Source organism: Cannabis sativa, chromosome 8, assembly GCF_029168945.1.
Source record: "Cannabis sativa cultivar Pink pepper isolate KNU-18-1 chromosome 8, ASM2916894v1, whole genome shotgun sequence".
Taxonomy (NCBI): Eukaryota; Viridiplantae; Streptophyta; class Magnoliopsida; order Rosales; family Cannabaceae; genus Cannabis; species Cannabis sativa.
The window spans coordinates 26,892,881-26,917,083 of record NC_083608.1 but is presented as its reverse complement, the minus strand read 5'-3'; the positions used below and the strand labels follow the sequence as shown (position 1 = coordinate 26,917,083).

The window sequence follows — 24,203 nt, the reverse complement described above, 5'->3', positions numbered from 1 at the left end:
TGCTCCTTATCTAAAAACCCTTAAGTTGGTTCCAATTTCCTCTTATGTATTTAACAATGATTGAGATATGGTTGACCGTATGCTATTGCTAGCCATTAATTAATTTTTATCTTGTAACATTGTAAAACATTAAGATGCAAAATATCAAAACCATAATATTATAAATCTTGACCTCCTAAAATACATGGACCCTAAATATTGGAAATATTATAATAACTGCAGTGGTTTGGGAAAAAAAGACTAGATAATAAGCAATAGTAAAATTAGTTTGGGAAATGATACACCAATTTTTTTTTTTTAATTAGCAACGAACACTGTGTCTACCAATGTCTAAATAATAATAATAATATTAATAATAATAATAATAATAATAATAATAATAATAATAGTAGTAGTAAAGACCTGTTACTTCCAAAATACTCATCCCCCACAAAAACTCAGAAAGAAATGTTTAACAGAATTTGCAATACCTTACACCCCAAGCTAGAATAAATTAACAAGTATATATAATCAAAAAAATTATAGGACAGTTGTCGATTATATAATGGTTTGGTTTGGTTTTGCTTCCCTTTTCTTTTTTTTTTTTTTAAACATATTGGTTTTGCTTCCTTTACTAGTACTATTATATATCATAATTGGTAACCTCTACTTAGACGCCATATAGTACTTAAATTTAAGATCACACAATAATTGATATGAAGGCACAAATGACTCATTCTGTTTTTGCTTCACACCCTTCCTAACACACTTTCTATACAACAAGAAGAAACATATTCCTTCACAAACAACATGGCTTACTATAATTTCATCTCTTGTGTTGCTATTATAATTATTCATTACACCTTGATATTTTCCTCTTCGATCTCTTTTTCCTCAAAAACCAATCTTGGAAAAAACCACCCATGGAAGATGTTAACACACTTGCTGGAGATTGTGTTGTCATATCATGCTGCTGCCAATGCTTGGTTTTGCAAATCATCATCTTTGTTTTGCTCAAGCTGCCTTACAAGTTGATTCGAAAGACGAGGAATTTCGCTAAAAAGAAGCTTCAACAGAGAAAGAGATCAGAAGAGAAGGTGTTGATGAACATGGTTGGAAGAGAGCTAATGAGAAAGTACAAAAATAATGAAGTTGTGGGAATTATTGGAGAGTCCATAAAGATCCAAACTATTGATCATCATCAAAGTATGTTATCTTTTGAGGGAATTTATAATAATCATTGTTGGGGTTGTATGAATGAAGTTGAGAAGGTAATGGAAGAGTTGTCTAACAAGGGAGAGTTTGGCTTTGGAAGCTTTTGGTGTAAGGAAGAAGAATCTGATGAATTAATATTCCCAACATGTTTGGAAAAGAAAGAATTTGTAAATTACCACTTAATTGAAATGGTTGGTTCTTTAAATTGTTCATGATTATACATTTGTTTGTTTCTACTGTTATATATTCTTCCTTTGATGATTAATTTAAATCATCTTCTTCATCTGTTAGTACAATAAGGATAAGAGCTAGTTTTTTTTTTTTTTTTTTTTTTTTTTTTTTTTGAGAAAAGGATAAGAGCTAGTTTTAGAATATGGCAGTTTCGGTAAATATTTATTTATAGTTTAATTAAACCAAAAACTTACCAGAATAACTTTGAGTCCATCCCTTAAAAAAGATAACATTTTCAGAACCAAAAGTATATGTTGAATTAAATACTGTTGTAGTTACTTTTGTTAAAACTGATCATTAATAAGACAGTTATAATATTATTAAAAACCATGAAGAAAGACAAAACATGTACTACACGTATATATTATTAGCAAAAGAAAACAAAGATTATAACAGCCATGTCATCATATTTTGCTGTAATTTATAACTCATCACCGTAATATAATCTAAAATCCCTCCAAGTAAAAACCAAGATTCTTTGACAACCATTATATAATTTGTTAATTCTATTTTTGGCATATTTAATTGACAAAAATATTTTATTATTTAATGTATATTTCGGCTGGCATATATTGATTTGGTTTCCACATTTGTGTAAATCAAACTTGAAAGGAAAGTTGTCTAGCTTTCCTATTTTTGGAAAAAAGGTAAAAATGGTAAGTTTGGTTACCCATTTCGTTTTTTATCTAACCAGCTCTTATTCTGATCTTGTGTTGAGTTTCCCATTTTCTAAGATCAGGTTTCTTGAAGAGAAAACCGGAGCTAGACTTTCCTTTTCTATAAAAGGAAAGTTGTAGTTACTTGCCCACGATTCGTATGTACAGAAACGGAAATTCCCGGACCGATTGAAGAATTATTTTAGTGAAGTTTCTAAGGGTTGAGGTCTTGTTCAGACCGAATGTAAGCTGTCTATGAGATGTATATTCATTATAAATACATCCTATAGCTGCTAGGTTTTGTATCTCTTTCACACACTTAGAATTGCTTTCATATCTTAAGGAAAGAGTGTCTTTGTTTAGTACCTCTCTTGGTACCTCTCTTGTATCTTTGAATTCCATTCATATCTTTAGAAAAGAGAGTCTTTGATTTGTAGAGAAGAGTTGTTCTACTCTTACTCCTGTTTATTTGTTGTTTGTATTGTCTTGAGTCTGTATTCAAGTCTACAACGAAGAAGAACATCAGTGCACCTTCGGGAGAAGGGTATTTACAAGCTTTTAGATTGCTTTTGAAGTCTTCATCGGGAGGATACAAGCACACAACCTTCGGGAGATGGTTGTATAGGCTTTCTGAGATAGCCTTTAAGCCTTGAATCTAGAGGATTCAAGCACTCTTCAAGGTGATCGAAGGGAGTTCGAGCACTTGGAGTTTTATCAAGATTCGGTTAAGTAGGTGGAATACATCAAGCTTGCGGCATACAATAAGAGGAGTCTATTTATGCATAAGTCAATTACTTTGTATTTTTGATACCGATCTAATGAATCTTATCTCCGGGCGTGGCCCCGTGGACTAGTAACAACTGGAAGGATTGTTGAAACCACGTACAAAAATCTTGTGTGTTTTTACTTTTATGCACCGTTTGTTTTTCCGGGTTTCTCCGAGTTACGGAAGTTGCATTCTCGTAACTACGTAAATCGTTTTCGCATTCGCTTTATTATTCCGCATTTAATTCATCATTTAATTAAATAATCAAACTGGGAATATTAAAATACGGAATTTCAATTGGTATCAGAGCAAGTCACTAAATTCTTAGTGAGATCTTGAGGTTCTTCCGTTTAACTTGTTTTGTGTGAGATGTCTTTGTTTGCGAAGGAAGTTCCATCTCTGACCTCCCTATCGAATGAGTCGAATTATCCTTATTGGAAGGTCGGGATGAGAGCTTTCATCAAATCGCAAGATGAGAAAGCATGGAGAGCTATTCTTACAGGGTGGTCTCAACCTACTGAAAATGATGAAAAAGGTAATACTCAGGTAAAATCTGAACTCAGTTGGACCACTGAAGATGAAAAACTGTCTTCGGTTATAATAATAAGGCTTTACATGCTATTTTTAATGGTGTTGGTGAAGGTTTTATTAAATTAATATCATCTTGTGAATCCGCAAAGTTAAGCATGGGAAATCCTTCAAATTCAATTTGAAGGTACCGTCGATGTAAAGAGATCACGATTTACCATGCTTCAAACTAGATTTGATGAATCGAGAATGTCGAATACCGAAACTTTAAATGATTTCTATGAAAGATTATCGATATTTCTAATGAGTTTTTTGCCTTGGGAGAAAAACTAGATGAATCGTCTTGGTTCGAAAAATTGTTCGAGTTCTTCCCGACACGGAGTTTGATACAAAATTGCTTGCAATGGAAGAGGCGAAAGATTTTGGCAAAATGAAGGTTGAGGAACTCATGGGATCTTTAAGAACCTTTGAGTTGAATCAACAAATCAAGAAAAAGAGTAAGCAAAATCTCTCGAATGAGAAAAGCAAAGGTATTGCCTTTAATGCCTCTGAAAATATTGTTTCTGATGATGAAAATAATGATGAAATGGTTCTATTGGCAAAAAATTTCCAAAAATTCTTGAAATCTGGTGGAAATAAAAAGTTCTTTTCAAAGAACCCAAAAGGTAACATTTCTGGTAACATTCCCTCTAAACCTTTTCCATCTAACAATAAAGGTATTAAATGCAGAATGTGAAGGTTTTGGTCACACTCAATCTCGAATGTGCTAATACCTTAAAGAAAAATAAAAAGGGGATTGAATGTTACTTGGAGTGATGATTCGAGAGTAGTGAGGATGAAAAAGAAAAGTTGTCCTAACAAGTGTTTTGTCAAGAAATTTGCAGAAAAAGGAAAAAGCATTTGCTTGAACAATATCCCGATCAATGACAACAAGGAAGAATCCGAATCCGAATCGATGAGTCGTAAATTGATGAGGATTCCATGATTGAATCCTACAAGGTAATGTTTGGTAAGTGGTTGGAAACTAGTCGAAAATCGCTCCCTGGTTAAAGATAATAAAATTTTGTGTAACAACATTAATGAGTTGGAAGATAAACTCAAATGTTGTGAATCTGAATTGTCCTTAAAAGAGTCAAAAATTATTTCTTTAACCAAGGAAATTGATAACATTAAAAAGAATGTTAAAATGTTAAATCCAGTGTTCCACCATCTTTGAAAAAATTCAAAAATCCGGCCAAACCAATCATGTGGCCGGGGTTATGTTCCAAATCAACTCCGTGTCTAATACCACTAATAGTTTTGTTTCGGAAGAACCGGTTTCTACCTCGCAGTCTCTCGTCTCGACAAAGAAAGCACTCGTTGTTACAGAAAAGAAGCAGCACGGTAAGTTTGACAACTTCAAAGGGAAAGGAAGACGTTTCATTCCTCATTGTCATTTTTGTGGATTAAAAGGTCACATTCGACCTAAATGCATAACCATGCATAACATGTTTAAATCTAATTACATTGGAAATAAACATGTTTTACAAAAACAAAATGGGTTGTCAAAAACAAATGCTTGGTAGGTTCTACTTGTTTTAAAACCGTTGCTTCTAACATGTGGTATTTTGATAAAGTGGTTGTTCCAAACACATGACAAATGTGAAAAGAATTTCTTGTGAACATAAGACCAATGGACTGGAGAAGTTACATTTGGCAACTGCTTACCGGTAAAGTCATAGGAATGGGAACTCTCAAGTTCGAAGGGCTTCCTAAACTAAAGAATGTCATGTTGGTTGAAGGACTAAAAGCTAATCTACTTAGCATTAGTCGGATTTGTGATCGTGGGTTATCGTGAGCTTTGATAGCAATCATTGCTATGTATATAATATTCTTGATGAAATTGTGTTACAAGGGCTGCGATCTAGTGATAATTGTTATACTCTCACTACGCATGCCACTTGTCATTCTGTCATTGAAAATGTTACTGACCTATGGCATGAAAAACTTGATCACATTCACTTTAAAAATCCGAAAAAATTATCTCGTTTCGTGGATTGTTCGAGGATTACCTAAATTAGGTAAAGAGTCATTGGGAAAATGTGGTCCATGCCGCTTAGGTAAGCAGCGAAAATTTCTCACAAGAGTGTCCCGTATGTGAATACTTCCGAAGTTCTCGAACTCTTGCACATGGACTTAATGGGTCCAATCCGGTAGAAAGCTTAAATGGTAAAAGATATATTTTTGTTTGTGTTGATGATTTTTCTCGATTCTCATGGGTGGATTTTTTGAGAGAAAAATCGATACTTTTGAAGCTTTCCAAACTCGTGTTTGAAATTACGAGTTGAAAAAGATTGTAACATTGGCAAAATTGTTAGGATTAGGAGTGATCATGGTAAGGAATTTGAAAATACCGTATATGATGAATTTTGTAAAGCTAACGTATTTCTCATGAATTTTCTACTCTAAAACTCCTCCACAAAATGGAGTGGTTGAAAGAAAGAATCGTACTCTAACGAAATGGCTAGAGTAATGTTGAATAGCAAGAAGCTCACAAAGCGCCTTTGGGCCGAAGCCATTAACACTGCCGCTATACCATCAACAAACAGTATTCTTGCGCCTGTGTACTCACAAAACACCATATGAAATCGGAAAGGTAAGAAACCAAATGTAAGTCACTTTCATGTGTTCGGATGTAAGTGTTATATTTTACGAGATCGTGATTACATTGGTAAATTTGATTCTAAGAGTGATGAAGGTGTTTTCTTAGATATTCCACAAATAGTAGGGCATATCGTGTGTATAACATGAGAACCCAAACCGTTATGGAATCTCGCTAATGTTGTTGTTGATGATCTAAAAGATTTTTCGAGTTTTCCACGAAGAAACGTATCAAGATTTGCTTGAAAAACCTCGTCAGCCGAGGAAAAGGAACCCGACGAAGCTTCGTGCGCCGTCGAGGTTACCGTGCAGGTGAATCTGTTGCTACGTAAAATCCAACAACAAAAGAATCTCGAGTATCCTTTAAATTCAATCACCGATCCAATACGTAGGGAACCATCCTCCGTGGTTAAAAAGAATCATCCTTCGATCTCATCCTTGGAAACTTGGATGAGAGCATGGTTACAAGAAGAAAATATGCCAATATAATTCAATTTTTATGTTTTATTTCTTCTTTAGAACCTAAATCTGTAAAAGAAGCTTTAATGGATGAAGATTGGTTTTTAGCTATGCGGGATGAGCTTCATCATTGTCTGAAACAAAGTCCTGGAAAATGATTCCAAGACCACCGTTTGTGAACATCATTGGAACCAAGTGGATCTTCAAAAATAAGAGTGATGAGTTTGGCACTATCATTCGAAACAAGGCAAGGTTGGTTGCCCAAGGATACACTCAAGTTGAGGGTGTTGACTTTGATGAAACATTTGCTCCAAGAGCTAGACCGGAATCGATCGAGTTACTTCTTTCCATAGCTTGCATTCTTGGTATTAAATTGTATCAAATGGATGTCAAATCCGCTTTTTTGAATGGGTCTGTTAAAAGAAGAAGTGTATGTGGAACAACCTAAAGGGTTTGAGGATCCACATTTTCCCGATCATGTTTATAAGTTAGACAAGGCTTTGTATGGTCTAAAACAAGCACCACGTGCTTGGTATGAGCGTCTAACCGAATTCTTGCTTTCTCATGATTACAAGAGAGGAAATGTTGATAAAACACTTTTCATCAAAAACATTAATTCTCGATGTGATCGTTGCTCAAATATATGTTGATGATATTGTGTTTGGCTCTACTTCTAACTCGAAGTGTGTTTTTGTTTCCCAAATGCAAAAGGAGTTCGAAATGAGTATGGTAGGTGAACTCACTTATTTTCTCGGTCTTCAAGTGAAGCAATCAGATGAGGGAACTGTTGTCACTCAAAGTAAGTATGCGAAGAATTTGGTGAAAAAATTTGGCCTTGAAAAAGCCAAACATACCAACACTCCCATGAGCACAACTTTGAAATTAAGCAAAGATGAACAAGGAAAGTAAAGGTAGATCAAACTTTGTATCGAAGTATGATAGAAGTTTGCTTTATCTTCTTGCTAGTCGTCCCGATATTTGCTATAGTGTTGGTGTTTGTGCACGTTATCGTGCTAATCCCATGGAATCCCATCTTTCGCCGTGAAAAGAATCATTCGCTATGTAAATAGCACTATTGATTTTGGGATTTGGTTTTTCAAAAGACACTAATTCTAACCTTGTTTGCTTTAGTGATGCCGATTGGGCAAGGTAATGCCGATGATAGAAAAAGTACTAGTGGTGGATGTTTCTATCTTGGAAACAATTTGGTTTCATGGCATAGCAAGAAGCAAAACTCAACCTCTCGTCCACGCAGGCTGAGTACATTGCTGCGGGTAGTTGTTGTACTCAATTGTTATGGATGAAACAAATGATGGCAGATTATGGGTTTGATTTGAAAACTTTAACCATTTTTTGTGATAACACTAGTGCTATAAACATTTCTAAGAATCCTGTTCAACACTCTCGCACTAAGCACATAGACATTCGTCATCACTTTATTAGAGAGCTTGTGGAAAATAAAATTCTTGTCTTAGAATATGTTGAAACTAGCAAACAAATTGCAGATATTTTTACTAAAGCTCTTGACTTGGTCCGATTTATTTCTCTAAGGAAATCCTTAGGGGTTTGTACTGTTTAATGCTTTTATTTTTCCCTAATCCTTGATATTTGAGTTATCTTAGAGTTCATAATGTCTTGTCTTTGTCCTAGAAGAAAATTTCAACCTTATAAGAATTTCGAACACTATTTTATTGCTAATGTTGTAATATTATGATGTCATACAGTTTGTCGTGAAAATTGTCCACTCCCTCAGGGAATATTCGGGTTCATCAAACAAGCAGTGTTATGTAAGCTACCATTTTCGAATTTTGTTGATCAAAAAACTGTGTATTCAAGCTCCATTGGATGAATAGAGCTACCTATCTCAATGTGTGAAAGCCATCTCTGAGTAAGTTGGAACTATGTAATTAGGAGTTATGTAGAAGATACGCTACCATTGAAAAGGGCTACCATTGAGGTAGTGTGACAGCGTCTCCTATGGGTACAATTTATCAGAAAAAGTCTTTTTGACAAATTGGGCAATGTTCCCTGCTTACACTTTCACACACTAATGTGACACGGCTTTGTGGTAAAATTTGTTTATTCTCGAAAATGGTGTTATAAAGCTATTACATACTGTTTGATGTGCTTTAATATTCTTGGTGATGGAGTCAATTTTTCCTGTGAACCGGTATGACCTCATTCTATTACTTCATTAGTTTGATAAAATAATTTCTGATTATTCTTATGAGTTTGATTTTTTCATCAGGGACAAAGACAAATGGACATTGTGAATTCTAGTTGCAAAAATATCAAGGTTATTTTATTTTTCTGTCTTTTAATCAAAAAAATAAATAAAAAAAAAAAAGGTTCGTGATCGAGTTGTCAAGTGAGCTTTGTTAAAAATGTTGTTATTTTTTTTTTATGTTTCATTATATTCTTCGACACAATTTTTGCTCTTAAGTGGTGATTAGTGACTGTTGTGTCTTGGTGTGTTCTCTTGTTTATTATTTGCATTTTTTTTTTCTTTGGGGGGCATTTATTGAAAAAATAAAAGAAAAAGGGGGGCATAATTTTTTTTTCGAATTCATTTTCGAATCCTTGTATATATTTTTTCTTTTATTTTTTATGGAAACATGTTTTAATTGTATTTATTTTAGAATGTTTCCTTTATTTGTGGAGATTTGGTCTTTTTGGTGTGTATAGGAAACTTGTAATTAAATAATTAATTATTTGTTGGTTTCCTTTTTGGTGGCAATTTCGGTTATGGTAAGGGCTTTTAAATTCTTAGACTTTGTGGGGATTGTTGGTTTCCTTTTTCATTTAAGGAAACATTGACCAAATTTTGAAAAATGTTTTTGGTTTCCTTTTTTCCTCTCCACACGTGGGTCAAAGGTAAGGAAGCTACCTTCCTTTTCAGTTTTTTTTATTATTATTTGGGCATTTAAAATTGGAAGTTATATATTCTCAACTCCCCATTATCCCACGATCACATCTCTCTCTTCTCTTTTTATTGTTTTCTCTCAAAAGTCTAACATTGTTCAAAGTAAGAGGGTTTGTGTTCTAGGGTTTCAAAGAAAAAAAATGGCCAAAACTAAGAATGCCCAACCATCCAAGAAGCCTATTCGTGGCTCGCTTCGCTCACCTGTCTCCGCCCGCGCCGCTCGCCCAAAGAACGGAGCTTCTGGTTCGTCCTCTGCTCCGACGAAGTCTGCCAAGAAATCGAAGACCCAAGCTCGAAAATCAGTGGCAAAATTTTCATCTACTCTTGTTGGTGCCTCGCCTATTGCTTCTCCAACACCTGGGTTGGGTGATCATGATGAATCCCATTCATCCGATCACACTTTGTCGAAGTCCTCCTCTTCGAATGGTGCTCCTAATGTCGATCAAGCTTTGGTGACTTTGCCCACGGTGAGTTCTCGAACAAGGTCCAAGGTTTCCACTCCTTCAAAGCCTCAAGTGGTTAAACCTAAAATTTCTTCCAAAGGGAAAAAGGTGGTTTCTTCATCTTCAAAGGGCAAAAATCTCAAGGAGAATCCCCCTGCCTCTTCCTCCGATTCCGAACTGCGAAGAAAGTGAGGAGGATCATGATTCAGAGGGCTTGTCCGATTCAAGTGAAGAATTTGTGCCCAAAGATCTTCCTGTTGTTGATGATTCGGATCCGAGAGTGAAGAACCGTAAACCGAACCCCGTCACTGCATCCGCTCCTGCCTCCCGCCGTTCCAAAGAAGGACAAAGGAAAAAGGCCCATTGTCTCTAATCCCGTTCTTCCACGTAAAAGAAAGAGGCCCCTCTCGGTATTTCTCTTGATAACTTCAAGCCTCACTCTCATTATTTTTGTTATAATGATCATGCTGTAGATATGAAATTCTATGAGAATAGGAATTTTACGGTGGAGAAAAATTTTAATGTTATTGCTCATAAACCTTTTGAAAGTGTATAACATGTTGAAAGAAAGACAATGGGTAGATACCTTGATCGGTTTTGATGGGTATGTGGATAGAATTGTGAAAGAATTTTATGCTAACATCACTGAAGAGTTTCTCGATGAGGACTCTTTCATGTTTGGCAAAGTTTTGTCGCCGAGGACACCGGTATTCCTTCACCGTGAAGGATGTTGCGAGGCTCTCAATTTGCCTATGGGAATTGAGCCAACCGATGTGGAGTTTGATCGTCAAAAGGTGTTGCTATCTCTCTGGTGATAATGAAATTGAACTCTCTGACACCATGCATATGTCTCAACTCACCTATCAACATGCTGCTCTCATGAGGTTTGCCCTATCCAATTGGTTTCCTTGCTCCAATCCGTAAATGTTTCAAATGAACTTGCTTTCTTTTTATATAAAGTTTCAATTGGTGCTAAAATTGATTTGGCTGACATGATTTGGGAGCAAATTGTCTCTCTTCGAAAGGGTAAGAAACCTAGGCTCAATCTCATTTTTCCTCACTTAATCTATAAAATTTTATCTGATCAAGAGGAATTGATTCTTGAGAATGAATCAATTGAGATGCCTGCTGTTGGAACCACTTTCAAAATTCCTGAGAAGCCTCCTCAAGGAAAAGTTGCTCAAAGAAAGGCTCCTGGCCTGCTTCCCCGGTCTTACAAATGATCCTGCCGTCGGACTGCTTCCACTTCTGCTCCTACGAAATGGCAAGAATTCAACTTGCGTTTGGGAAGAATGGAGACCCGCCGCTTGCTTCTTAGGAAGATGGACAGCATCATGAAATACTTCCGACCCAATGATGATGAATAGGTGGTTCAATCTTTTATCTTTTGCTTTTTATTAATGTTTATTTGAACTTATGACCTTGTCCATGTTTGTTTTTGTTATCTTTGGCTCCTTGATAGACAAAAAGGGGGAGTAGTATTATTTTGGATTCCTTGAACTTTTTGTTACAACTCCGGACCCTTGGTTTTAGGGGGAGTTGCTTGTTTGTGGGTCTAACACTTTTCCGTTTAAAAAGTTGTTTGTGGTTTAACACTTTTCCATTTAAAAAGTTGTGTTCATCTATTGCAAGCTTTTCCGTCCAAAAAAAGTTATATGTTTTATGTGTTAGAGAGCTTTCATGCAAGGGGAGTATTTTCTATACTCTTGTATCTTTAAAAAGCTATTTGCTTTGGTTTCTAACACTTGATGCAGGTTTTCTCATAATAAAATGTTTTGTCAATCAAAGTGCCAAAGGGGGAGATTGTTAATTCCATTTTTGGCATTATTTAATTGACAAAAATATTTTATTATTTAATGTATATTTCGCTGGCATATATTGATTTGGTTTCCACATTTGTGTAAATCAAACTTGAAAGGAAAGTTGTCTAGCTTTCCTATTTTTGGAAAAAAGGTAAAAATGGTAAGTTTGGTTACCCATTTCGTTTTTTATCTAACCAAAATTATTCGATCTTGTGTTGAGTTTCCCATTTTCTAAGATCGGTTTCTTGGAAGAGAAAACCGAGCTAGACTTTCCTTTTCTATAAAAGGAAAGTTGTAGTTATCACGCCCACGATTCCGTATGTACGTAAACGAAATTCCCGGATCGATTGAAGAATTATTTTAGGGAAGTTTCTATGGGTTGAGGTCTTGTTCGTACCGAATGTGTTCGTCTATGAGATGTATATTCATTATAAATACATCCTATAACTAGGTTTTGTATCTCTTTCACACACTTAGAATTGCTTTAATATCTTAAGGAAAGAGTGTCTTTGTTTAAGACTCTCTTCGGTACCTCTCTTGTATCTTTGAATTCCATTCATATCTTTAAAGAGAGTCTTTGATTTGTAGAGAAGAGTTGTTCTACTCTTACTCGTTTATTTGTTGTTTGTATTTGTCTCGAGTCCGTATTCAAGTCTACAACGAAGAAGAACATCAGTGCACCTTCGGGAGAAGGGTATTTACAAGCTTTCGGGAGATTGCTTTTGAAGTCTTGCAGATCGGGAGGATACGAAGCACACAACCTTCGGTGAGATGGTTGTATAGGCTTTCGGAGATAGCCTTTAAGCCTTGAATCGGGAGGATTCACACTCTTCAAGGTGATCGAAGGAGTTCGAGCACTTGGAGTTTTATCAAGATTCTGCTAAGAGTGGAATACATCAAGCTTGCGGCATACAATAAAGAGGGAGTCTATTTATGCATAAGTCAATTACTTTGTATTTTGATACCGATCTAATGAATCTTATCTTCGGGCGTGGCCCCGTGGACTAGTAACAATCTGAAAGGATTGTTGAAACCACGTACAAAAATCTTGTGTGTTTTTACTTTTATGCACCGTTTGTTTTTCCGGGTTTCTCGGAGTTACGGAGCTTCGCATTCTCGTAACTACGTAAACCGTTTTCGCACAGTTTTTATTATTCCGCATTTAATTCATCATTTAATTAAATAATCAAACTGGGAATATTAAAATACGGAATTTCATAATTTAAACTTATGTTTTATCTAAGCCCCTAAATGACAATTCTCAGTAGAAACAAAAGAAACCCAAGTCTATTTTAGGTGATAAAAGAAGAAGACTTTATTATATACAACCTAAAGACCAAAAAAAAAAAAAATAAAACAGAAAAGACTATTCATACAAGTTTGAACTTTTCCAAAAAACCAACACAACCCTTCGTCTTTAACAAACAATTTCATAAAAATAAACAATCGAAACTTTTCTCTGTTTTGGATTAGAAGCCACCGAAAATGGTCATGGCGTCTCTCCAATCGGACCAGCTCCTTCAGCTGAAGCAAATCTTTGCTCGTTTCGACATGGACGCCGACGGCAGCCTTACCCATTTGGAGCTGGCGGCCCTTCTCCGATCATTGGGCCTAAAGCCCACCGGGGATCAACTCCACGCCATGCTCGCCAACATCGATGCCAATGGTAATGGCGCCATTGAGTTCGAGGAGCTTGTTCAAGCTATTCTCCCTGATATCAACGACCAGGTCCTCGTCAACCAGGACCAGCTCTTGGAGGTCTTCCGTTCCTTCGATCGCGACGGTAACGGCTATATCACAGCGGCGGAACTCGCCGGATCGATGGCTAAGATGGGTCATCCTTTGACTTATAGGGAGCTTACGGAGATGATGAGAGAGGCTGATACTAATAACGACGGCGTTTTGAGTTTTAATGAATTCGCTACCATTATGGCTAGATCTGCTGCTGATTTTCTTGGACTTTGATCCATCTAATTGATTAATTGGGTAGATCTAATTTGCCTTTAATTATACATATATGTATGTATGTGTTCGTGTATATGTATGATTATTATGCGATGTAAGATATTTTTGAATTTGTAATATCCATGTTTGATGATGGGGTGGTGGGTGGACTATAAAAATGAATTCATCACTTGTAATTTGAATTAATTAATCTCACTCATTAACTTTTCTCATTTTACCTCCATATTTATGATTCTATGTACGAGGTTGTAATGTGAGAATTGATTTTTTTTTGGGATAGATTACATTATGTTGTGCATTATTATTGAGTTTTTTATTTTGTTTTTTTTCAGTTTGAGAAAATGATTAATTAGGACTCCAATGATCCCACCAAAAAGGCTTTGCTTACTTGTTTTGTTTATACATATAATTGTAAGAGGAAGGTTTCTGGGAAAGTAAGTGAGAACAAGAAAAAGAAAAAACTACTCATTGAAGTTTGACTAAAACTTTATTGTCAATTCATATTAGTATATTACTAATCAATCATGAAGAAATCAAGTATACATGGAGAAAAAACACTTCCAAATATGTCACACAGATGCATCATTATAAAATATTAATTCCAATGTAAGTGGTAGTTATGCCAGGTCTATCAACGGTCATGATGTACTTTTTTTCTTTACGTACAACGTCTGCACGGTCCATTAATAATAAATGATATGAAACAATGATAGATTGATTCAAAAAGAAAAAGTACATAGAAAAGATTCCATATGAACACCAATGGAAAACCGTTTCTTATTACTGTCAAAGAAATACAATACTTGTGATATTCTAACTATGAATTCCTCATTTCTATATTACATACATTTCGGCAGTGGTACAAAAATGCATAGCCACTAACAACACAAATTTGCAGCCCAAGAAGGCAAAAAGAATCAAACTTTACAAGGTATTCCTAGTTTTCCTAACCAATCTAACATATGCTACAGTACTGTACATAATCATCTAGCAACTATAAGATCAGGGAATCAAAATTCTGAAGGAATCCCTGACCATTAAGCTATATAGGTAGCCCTTCACACTTCACAGCCAACCACTAGTTTCATGTGAGGTTTTTATTTATGCTTTTATTGCTTTTACTGCTGTTACTCTTTGCCTCCAACCGGGCTGTGAAACCAACTGTTGTGGGTCCTAACGATCTCTGTCGAACCATTTTGTAGTACTCAGGATCATTTGATTGCCCACCATGCCTAATCCATTGTATCAATCCATGATACATGGGGAAGAAGCGCATCTGAATCGCAGAGAATGTAAAGTAAGGAATTAGAGCTGAGATCACCACAAAGAGTGTGACAAACCAGTAGGACGGAGTTGGGGCAAGAGTTTCGATGAAGATTTTGTATGCAGTGGTGGCGAAGTTGGGAGACATGGCTCCATATATAAGGAGGAAAATGTACCAAAAAGCTATAGAACCCCATATGAAAATATGTTGTATCATGGTGAAGTAAGATATAGCCACTGCCATCTGCAAATTCACCACCCAGACAATGCACGTGTAAATTGTTGCCCCTAATATATCTCTCCCGGCAGTCATTCCTTCCTCGTTAAACGCTTGCAGATCCAATGATTTGGTACAGAAGTAGAAAATAATCACGGCACTTACTAACCCATTCAATATCCAGGTCAGTATTCGACGCCAGCTGAAGAGGACATTCTGCACCCCTTCTTGGTATAATAGAGGAAACTGCAAGATGAAACAAGAAGCAAGCGTCACAAGATGCATTTAAGAATAAAATGAAACTTAACACATCATTACAGCTGATATTATATACATGCCCTATTTTTATTGTGATTTTATTATTTTAAATTTAAACAAGTGGCATTCTGTTAACAATTTTTTTCTCAATGGTATATGGCTAAAACTCTTGCAGCTCTTCTGTTTTACTTGTTTCCTTCTTTTACAACATAAAGTTGCTACATGAGAAACCAGCATTGACCAGTTTTGGGATTTTTTTCACCAACCATTTGTATGGGATTAATTGAATGAAAATGTAAGATGGTGTGACAAACCTTGAGGCAAAACCGTGCAGATACGTCTTGGTCAAAGACTCCCAAAGCAACAACCGGAAGTGAGGAGAAGAAAACATTATAAAGCGACAAAAACCAATCATTGTAGGCAGGTTGTCCAGAAAACGATGCGTGTGCCTCGTATAAGAAGAGAGTGAAACCAAAAGTAATATTCTTGTAGAAGAAATAGCATATCTGCCAGAAGATGAATAAAGCAGTCAATCATTTGTTATACAAGGTAATCGATGATTCATACATTTTCAAAATCAAGTTTCTTAAGCCTTAAATTACTGAGATTATTTACCATAGATGAAATCCGTCTATAACACCAATGCCCATGCACAAGAAGCAGACGCTCCAAATATCTAAACTGTGCAATGGAGATATCACTTGACATGACTGCCTGCATTCCCTCAACTCCACTGATTCCAATCCCAATATCTGCTTCTTGAAGCATTCCTACATCATTAGCACCATCGCCAATGGCTAGTGTCGTTTTTCCAGTTCCAGATTTCACAAGTCTTGTAACCTATTTGTTCCCACAATTTTAATTTTTTTGAAAAATAATAAACATAAGCTAATCCAAGGGAAACATAAGAAATTACAACAAACGAAAAGTAACCTACCAGTGCTTTCTGTTTTGGTGAAGAACGACAACAAATAACAGATGCACAAGCAGTGGCAAGCTCTAGAAACAGTTTCTTCATATCATCCTCTAGTGCATAAGCAAGTGATTTCCCATCAATGATTAAAGCAAATGCCACAGAACCAACACTTGCTGCAGCATTTATCTGTGCTTTTCCATCTTTTATTTGGAGAAGGACACTCTCCTTTGATGCCTAAAAGATAAAGTGACAACATTCAATCAAAATGCAAGTGTGTGTGCGTATATATATATATATATATATATATATAAATTCCAAGTCTAGACTCATTCACAAACAGAATGAAGAGAGAGAACCATAAAGGCAGATTTTATGTAACTACGTACAGTGGAATAGAACTTCCAACATATGACAACATTCAGCCCCTAGTCCAGAACAGAGATTCTTTTGCTACTATTATAACAAGTCATGGTGTTGCAATTCCAATGTGTAACATTATTGTACAAATGAAAGCATGCTGTTGCAATTCATTCACTGGCATCAAACGTATTTATTATCTTTTCAGTTTGCAAAACACATATAGAGATCATCATTTTAATTACCACTGTTTTATCAATGCTTAAAATTTAACAAGTTTCAGACATTTTGTCAATTAACATGCTCGACAAAATGCTATCTTGATTAAGTGCCCACCTCAACTTAAATTTAACGAAAGAGAAGAGCACAGTATAAATTAATTACCTTGGAAATTGCACTCTTATCTTCAGCCTTTTCCAGTGCTAGAATTTCTGGACTATCCAAACTAATTATAATCTGGTTCATTTCTTGTCGAAGCAAACTACAAGCAAAACTGTAAATTCAACTAAGATGGTTAGTGAGCTATAGAGTTAATAACCCAAAACAAGAAATTCGCTGCAATAATCAAGCCACTGTGCCCTAAGTAACTAGAGACATACCCAATATTAATGGCAGTCTCCATCTTGTCCCCGGTTAATACCCAAATCTTTATTCCAGCTTGAGCAAGTTTGTCAATGCATTCAGGAACCTGAAACCCAAGAAGAAACACAATATATCCTCATTCTATCACATACACTTTCAAATTATTAAAAGCCCTTTGGCATGTTCCAACTCACCCCATTTTGAAGTTTGTCTTCAACAGCAGTTGCACCAAGAAGAATTAAATCCCTCTCAAACTCCTCAGCTACTTCATCCATCAGTGCTTCCCGATCTGCGCTAACTGAACTTTTGGCCATTAAAAATTTCTCTTCTAAATGTCTATACTCTTGTTCATCAAGGTCACGATAGGCTAGTATTAGGGTCCGAAGCCCTTCCTCAGCGTACTCTTTCACATGCTCCATGGTTAATTCTTCAAACTTTCTACCATTACTGGCTAGCCTTTCAAACATGACACTGCACAGGAAAAAGTAAAGTTGTTCTTCAAACAGCTTAAAACATTAGCAATAAGAAGTTAAGTAGCTTTTCGAACACCTTGAAACATTAACAATAAGAAGAAAGCTTTTTTTTTCCTTTTTCATTTTTTTGCCAGTTCTTTTATGCATCAATAAGTTAAAGGGACTAAATCACATACCTGTCAGCACCTTTACAAAATAATATTATCTTTCCTTCCTCATTTCTTACTATCACAGACATTCGTTTCCTTGCACTATTGAATTCTAAAACATTCAGAAGTTCATATACCCTGGAAACAAAAGTGAAAAATACTTCAGTCAGTGAGTAAACGGAGGATCAGCAAAACTTATAGGAGAGAGTGAGAAAGCCCACTTTGAAATGAAGATCGAATTTGTTTTAAGAAAGAGAGCATAGATAAAACTTTTTTTTAGTTTTAACTGAATGAGAAAGCAAAGGACCAATAGAATATGGCATAATGATTTGATTTCTATTTCATCTATCTGTTAAACATTTCACAGAGAATAATACTGACCTTTCAACCTTCTGGCCAGAGTCTTGATCTAACTCATATATTGATATGCTACTCTGTGTTCTTTTGTAAAACTCAAAACCCAGTTCTCTTGCCGCAATTACAAATGCTGCTTCATCTGGTGATTCAGCCTCATATGTGATCTTCTCAGAATCTTCATCCACCTCCGGTACTGCTGTATGGCAAATTGCCAATACACGAAGAAACTTGTGAATAACATCTGCATGTGGCTCATTTACCCAGTTCCCATTCATGATCCTTTCATCCTTAAAATTGAAGCCTTTGACAGGCACCTTTTGGTCAGATGAATCCTCTGAATTTTTCCAAACCTTAATATTTTCTTCAATTAAAGGCGAACCGATTCTTTTATCCATAGCCTTCTCAACCTCTGAAAAACCACGGCCATAAGCTGTCCCAGCCACACTACACTTGATGAACTCCATTGAATTGCATGTTAAGGTACCCGTCTTATCAGAAAGTATGGTGTCAACTTGACCAAGCTCTTCATTTAAATTCGAAGTACGCGTATGTGCTGGTTTGTCAGCTTCTTCATAGTACATGTGAATATCTTGGTTAATGAAGATGGTCTGAAGAACTTTGACAATTTCTATTGATACATACAAAGATATCGGGATAAAGGTATTATATAACATCAGGGCTGATAAAAAGTGATAGATTGCTGCAGCAGGTGCTCTCCTAGGATCAAAGAAAATTGTAGAATTCTCTGGTTGTAGATACCATCTTTTTATGGTTCCATCCTCCAAATCATCTTTGGTAATAATACCAAAGAGAATAGACCCAACAGTAGCCATAAAAAACAAAAGAGCAAACAAAAAGTAGATAATTTGATCCATTTTCCGCTCAACCTTGCTTCTCTTCGAAGGAGGGTCAGTAGAATTTTGAAGAACCTTTGTGTCATGACCAGTGAAAACAACAACCCCATATATGTAGTCTGTATTTCGGAGTTTAGAGTCTCTGAGAAGAAGTTGCTGAGGAGTAAGTGCATAGGGCTCCTCTTTAAATTCAAAAGTTCCAACAAATGAGTACAAATTTGCATTTGGATCCTCACATTTAGCAACAGCTCTAAAATCCTGGAAGTTAGAATCTTCATGTAAAAATGAAGTTACCTCTAAACCTTGCTTTAACTTTAAATTCGTCTCTCCATCAAGGTTCATGGTCTCAACATAACAAATTGAATCTTCATAGCTGGACGAAAGCAAGAGTAGGTCTGCCGGAAAGAATTCATTTTTTTCCACCTTCACTACATCTCCCACCTTCAGAGTTTTCCATTCAGTAGAACCAAATGTACCATCTTGTTTTCTCACTTTGACAGTTCTATTGTTCACCTCGATATCCTGAAAAGGGAAAATTGAAGTTACAAAATTGCCTATCTATATATTAACCCTAGAAAATTGGTCCAGAATATTGTTAAAACAGTACCCACATGATTACCAAATTTAGAATAATTGAAGCTTAACCAATTTTTGTAATCCAGACAAGAGAAAAACAGAAATGTTGGAGACCTCAAATATTCTAACCACTACAATGTTCATATTGTCTATTCAAACAGCAGTATAAAGAAACCCACCATGAAACATTGAAAACTGCTATAGATCCTATAATATCAACATGATTAAATCTCTCAGAATTTCATAACAAAAAAAGTGAAATCTCTCTGTTAAGAGTTTTCATTATATTCTTTTAATCATACCAAACCTTACAGCACCAAACCAAAACAATCTCAATTAAAACAAAAAATAAATAAATAATCCCATTATCATATCTTGTAACTTTTATAATACTCATGATCTTCTTCAATAAAAAAATTACAAAACTGATTAGTGAAAAGAATTAAGTACCTGCTTCTTTCTTCGCCAGTCCTCAACACCTTCCTTGATCATAGTCAACCCAACAATGACAACCAAAGGAGCGATTGCACTGACAGCCGTGTAAGGAGCCAATGGAGTAAAAGCCAAAATCCCAGTGACCAAAAAGTAAAAATTGGCCACTCTCCTGAATTGCTCAAACAATGATTTGGGTAAGAAAGTGGCAAGTGTATACTTTGTGGTACTAACATAATTGTCACTGTAATGACGAATTCCGGCCTCAAAGCAATCTGGGTCGTTGCAGTAAACAACCCTGGAAAAGCCTGGTCCCCCAATCTGTGAATGGTCTTCTTTGAAAGATGCTTTCCCACATGTAAATGAGTAGATCTTGCTGAAATGCAGCATCCTCCGTCTGCCACCCCTCATTTTTTTGTCTCCCCCAAAAATCAGAAAACCCACTTAGTCAAAACTCTAATTTATGTTTTTCCCAACTGCCTATTCTCTCACCAACTAATGTACCTCTCTTCAAGAATTAGCAACCCAAAAAGATATATAGGGTAAAAAGCACTAGAACAAGCTGTGATTAGTATAAAGTAGAAAGCTTCACTGATTCCTGATTACTACTTCTTCCAATACAGTACTACAGCTTCCCAACAAGTCAAGCCTTTGAACACAAACACCAAAACACTTAAATTTTGATGAGCACTCCCAAAAGCTCCAAACCAGCTGAATAATAATTTATCTATGTATGTATTTTTGCGTGTGTATAATATAGAAAAGAGAGAGTTTTGGAAGAGAGAGAGAGAGAGAGAGATCAAAGATTGAAAGAAAATGAGCAAAGAGAGTCTAACTAGTTCAGACAATGTAAGAGTTAAAGATATATACCTACGACCCACCTACCCTTTTTTTTTTTATTCTAAGAAACCATAACTGTGAAAAAGTGTAATCTCCGCCCAAAAGCAAAGTAACCCAGAAAATCTAATACCTCTTGTTCAACCTCGAACCCATAAATACAATCGAAACAGGTTCTAGACGCCTTAAGAGAAGAATAAATATCTATAAAATGGTTCCATACTTTGATTATTATTATTATAATTTTAATGTAATAGAAAGTGAAAGTAAGACAGCTTTGAACGAAGAAGGAACAATATGAGATCTCAGAGTTCTGACTAGTAAAATGTACAAGTCACGCGCATTTGCGGTTTATTTGGGTTCGAAGCAACTTCCTAATTATCCAGCTCCTTTTTAGGAAACCAAATACGAAAGGAAAATGTGAGAATATTTCAAACGTTTCAGCGATTGAGAGTGAAGAAACGTTGTGATGTATAGATAGAGAAAAGAAAGCGTTGAAAGGACTCTAAATAGGCAACTCGGAAATGAAATGGGCAAGTTTTAATTTCGCGGGAAAGAGCTTCGGTACTCATCAATGGCGACTGTTCTTCTCTTTCTCAGAGAAAGTCTTCGTCTTTATTTCTTCTCTTTGTCACAAAGCGCTTCAATTGAAAAATAAAAATAAATAAATATTATTAATTGTAACATTAATTAAAAATAATAACGCCAACTATATAATAAAATAATTCAAATTGAAAAAATTGTCTTGTCATGTAGCAAATTACGTGTATGTTTTTGTTGTTTAATTTGGTATAATTATAGGAAAATAAAAAATAAATAGTAATTAGAGAAATTAAAATAAAGGGGAATTTTGATTGGATTGGATATATCTAATTATGCGCCTGCCCAGGCGTGGTGAAGACTCGCTACGGGTTGGACGGGTCAAACACTCTCAAACGCCATTCTAAGTCTAACACATGCATTCTTTTTCCTTTTTTCTCATTTTTCTTTAATAATTTCAAATTATGACTTCTTTATTATTTTTATTTTTCTAGCTTTAAATTTTTAATTTTGAAAAGTTTCTACTTTTCATTTCTAAGTTGACGACTTTTTTTTTATTTTAATTTTTTTTTGAGAAAATATCAATCAAGCTTTCAATAATTAACGTGTCCTTATATTTAAATTTTCTCTTCATACAAAAAAAAAAAAAAAGGAAGATATATTTATATAGGATAAATGAATTTTCTCTTTCTATTTTGTTTAAGTTGGTCTAAATTCATTTCACCAAAATATATATAAAAGTTTGTTCCTAAAATATTAATTCATAATAAAAAAAAAAAAAAACTAATATCTATAATCTAATTTTGTTATGTAGGTAGATGATGAAGTGTGACGTTATAAAGATGGTGAGAACTAACTATAGATAATAGTATTTTTATTATTATTTTTAACAAAAGCTATAAATAATAGTTAAAAAAAAAAAAAAAAACAGAGCTATAAATAATAGTCGAGTATATATAGCTTTAGAGTTTTCTTTTTCTTCTTTTGTTTCTGCTAGAGTTTGTTATAAAAAGAAAAATCTAAGTCTCATAATTTTGTGAAGCCAAGTTTCTGAGTTTTCTCGTGGAGAATAAAAATATTTCTAGAAATTACACGATTTCCTTTGGGTATTATTTTCTTGAGATGCATGGAATAACAATAGTGTCACATATAAAAATCGTACCAATTTCATTAATTATAAACTAAAATCAACTAAGACGAAAAAGAAGAAGAAAAAACCCATAACCAATAACAATGAATTAATTATGTAAAATTGAAAATGTCAAATTTCATATGAAAAAAATAAATATAGATGAATTATAGGTAGATTTGGAGCCGACGCCGGTGATGTAGTTGACACCTGTGGAGCCATAATGGGCTACAAACATAAATATGAATATTTGGGTGCCAGAACAGACTGACACACGTGTCAACTCTCAGCACCGTACCACGTTATGGAGGCTTCAATAATATATATATAAATAAATAAATAATAAAATTATTCATTCTACCAAAATTAAATAAATAAGCTAATGGCCGGCGAGTGCTGTACTTACCTTCTTCTAAGATTTCAGAGTTGAGATTATTAGAGGGAAAGAGTTTTGTTTAATTTGTCTTGTGTGTATGTTTCTGTTTGGGAGATGAGATTGGGTTATCCGAGGTATGTTTAGATGCTGGAACCAAAGCACAAAGAATCTCCTCTGCTTAATTTATTCTATTTTTTAATACATATAAAGAAAAAGAATATATATCATTTGACAGTTCACCATCATCTGAAGTTAAAAAAAAAATTAAACAAAGCTGTAATCTACTATATTTGTAGGAGATTTTCCAGGTTACACTAAACACAACGCATTATACTAAACATTATATAATCAATTACTATTAATAAATTATTCAAACTTGTACATGCCTAGGCTATATTCTTCTACTTTGGAGTTTTACTTTTTACATTTTGATCCCCGTAGTAGAAATTTACATTTTACAGAATGCAATCACATTTATCTTTTATAATCATTCTAAATTTATGTATATATCCACACTCATATTGACAGTGGCAGCCCAGTAAACATTAAATTAGTGGCAGCTGTATTCTTCTGTTTCTTTAGTATAAATATGACCCCACTACCATGCAAATTCTTTTTTACTTTAATATATCTATATCTTTTTTTTTTTGAAAGAAAGAAATATATCTATATCTGTATATAGATAAAGGGGTATAAAAGAACACATACATTAATAAAATCGATCAATCTGTAATTACTAGGAGTAATTACAATATATTGTGAAACAGGGCCAGCCTTCAAGGCTACCCGAGCTAGCTGTGCGTCTCGGATCCGAAATATTTAAGGTTTTGAAATTATGAAGAAAAAAAAATTAATATATAAATAAAATATTAAGGAATAAAAAATATAATAAATTTTATTTCATATAATAGTAAAGGATCTTAATTACTTAAAATTAAGAAATTATAGAATATATTCCCAATCTCTATTTTTATTTTTTAAAAAGAATATATTTTAATACATAACAACAAAGGATTAGCTTTTAAGAATTTTTAAAAATTTTACCATTACACTATAAAATACTAAAATTACTATTTTAATAATAATTAAATTATATATAAAGGTTCTAAAATTTAATTTTACCTTTAACCCAATATACTTTAGGACCGACTCTAAATTATATAATATATATTTTGATATAAAGTGATAAGAGTAATACAATACATATACATTGTTAGGGATATGATTTTGTCCCGTGATAGTACTTTTACGGAATGCATTCCGTGATGTACGACAGCCAT

At 34.6% G+C, this 24,203-nt stretch overlaps 3 protein-coding genes across 3 annotated transcripts; 2 read left to right on the top strand and 1 right to left on the bottom strand.

Moving 5' to 3' along the window:
* Nucleotides 1-415: 415 nt before the first annotated feature.
* LOC115698815 (uncharacterized) lies at nucleotides 416-1,476 on the top strand. The gene has a single exon (XM_030626003.2). The coding sequence runs from the start codon at nucleotides 903-905 to the stop codon at nucleotides 1,407-1,409; it is 507 nt and encodes a 168-aa protein (XP_030481863.2). The 5' UTR covers nucleotides 416-902; the 3' UTR covers nucleotides 1,410-1,476.
* Nucleotides 1,477-13,045: 11,569 nt separating this feature from the next.
* Nucleotides 13,046-21,561, bottom strand: LOC115699027 (putative phospholipid-transporting ATPase 9). Its single transcript, XM_030626236.2, has 10 exons — nucleotides 20,060-21,561; nucleotides 18,204-19,555; nucleotides 17,850-17,960; nucleotides 17,395-17,671; nucleotides 17,218-17,306; nucleotides 17,003-17,111; nucleotides 16,283-16,495; nucleotides 15,961-16,185; nucleotides 15,660-15,851; nucleotides 13,046-15,333 (listed from the first exon to the last, which is right to left on the bottom strand). The coding sequence occupies exons 1-10, from the start codon at nucleotides 20,450-20,452 to the stop codon at nucleotides 14,692-14,694; spliced, it is 3,603 nt and encodes a 1,200-aa protein (XP_030482096.2). The 5' UTR covers nucleotides 20,453-21,561; the 3' UTR covers nucleotides 13,046-14,691.
* LOC115698741 (probable calcium-binding protein CML16) lies at nucleotides 13,128-13,819 on the top strand. Its single transcript, XM_030625897.2, has one exon. The coding sequence runs from the start codon at nucleotides 13,128-13,130 to the stop codon at nucleotides 13,605-13,607; it is 480 nt and encodes a 159-aa protein (XP_030481757.2). The 3' UTR covers nucleotides 13,608-13,819.
* Nucleotides 21,562-24,203: the final 2,642 nt, after the last annotated feature.

Excerpts from the sequence above, each read along its gene's own strand:
- LOC115698741 (XM_030625897.2), top strand. The coding sequence starts at position 13,128 with ATGGTCATGGCGTCTCTCCAATCGGACCAGCTCCTTCAGCTGAAGCAA.
- LOC115698815 (XM_030626003.2), top strand. The coding sequence starts at position 903 with ATGGAAGATGTTAACACACTTGCTGGAGATTGTGTTGTCATATCATGC.
- LOC115699027 (XM_030626236.2), bottom strand. The coding sequence starts at position 20,452 with ATGAGGGGTGGCAGACGGAGGATGCTGCATTTCAGCAAGATCTACTCA. Across the intron at positions 17,672-17,849 it reads TTTTGTAAAGGTGCTGACAG|TGTCATGTTTGAAAGGCTAG; the intron begins GTATGTGATTTA and ends TTTCCTGTGCAG. Across the intron at positions 16,186-16,282 it reads CACCAAAACAGAAAGCACTG|GTTACAAGACTTGTGAAATC; the intron begins GTAGGTTACTTT and ends GGGAACAAATAG.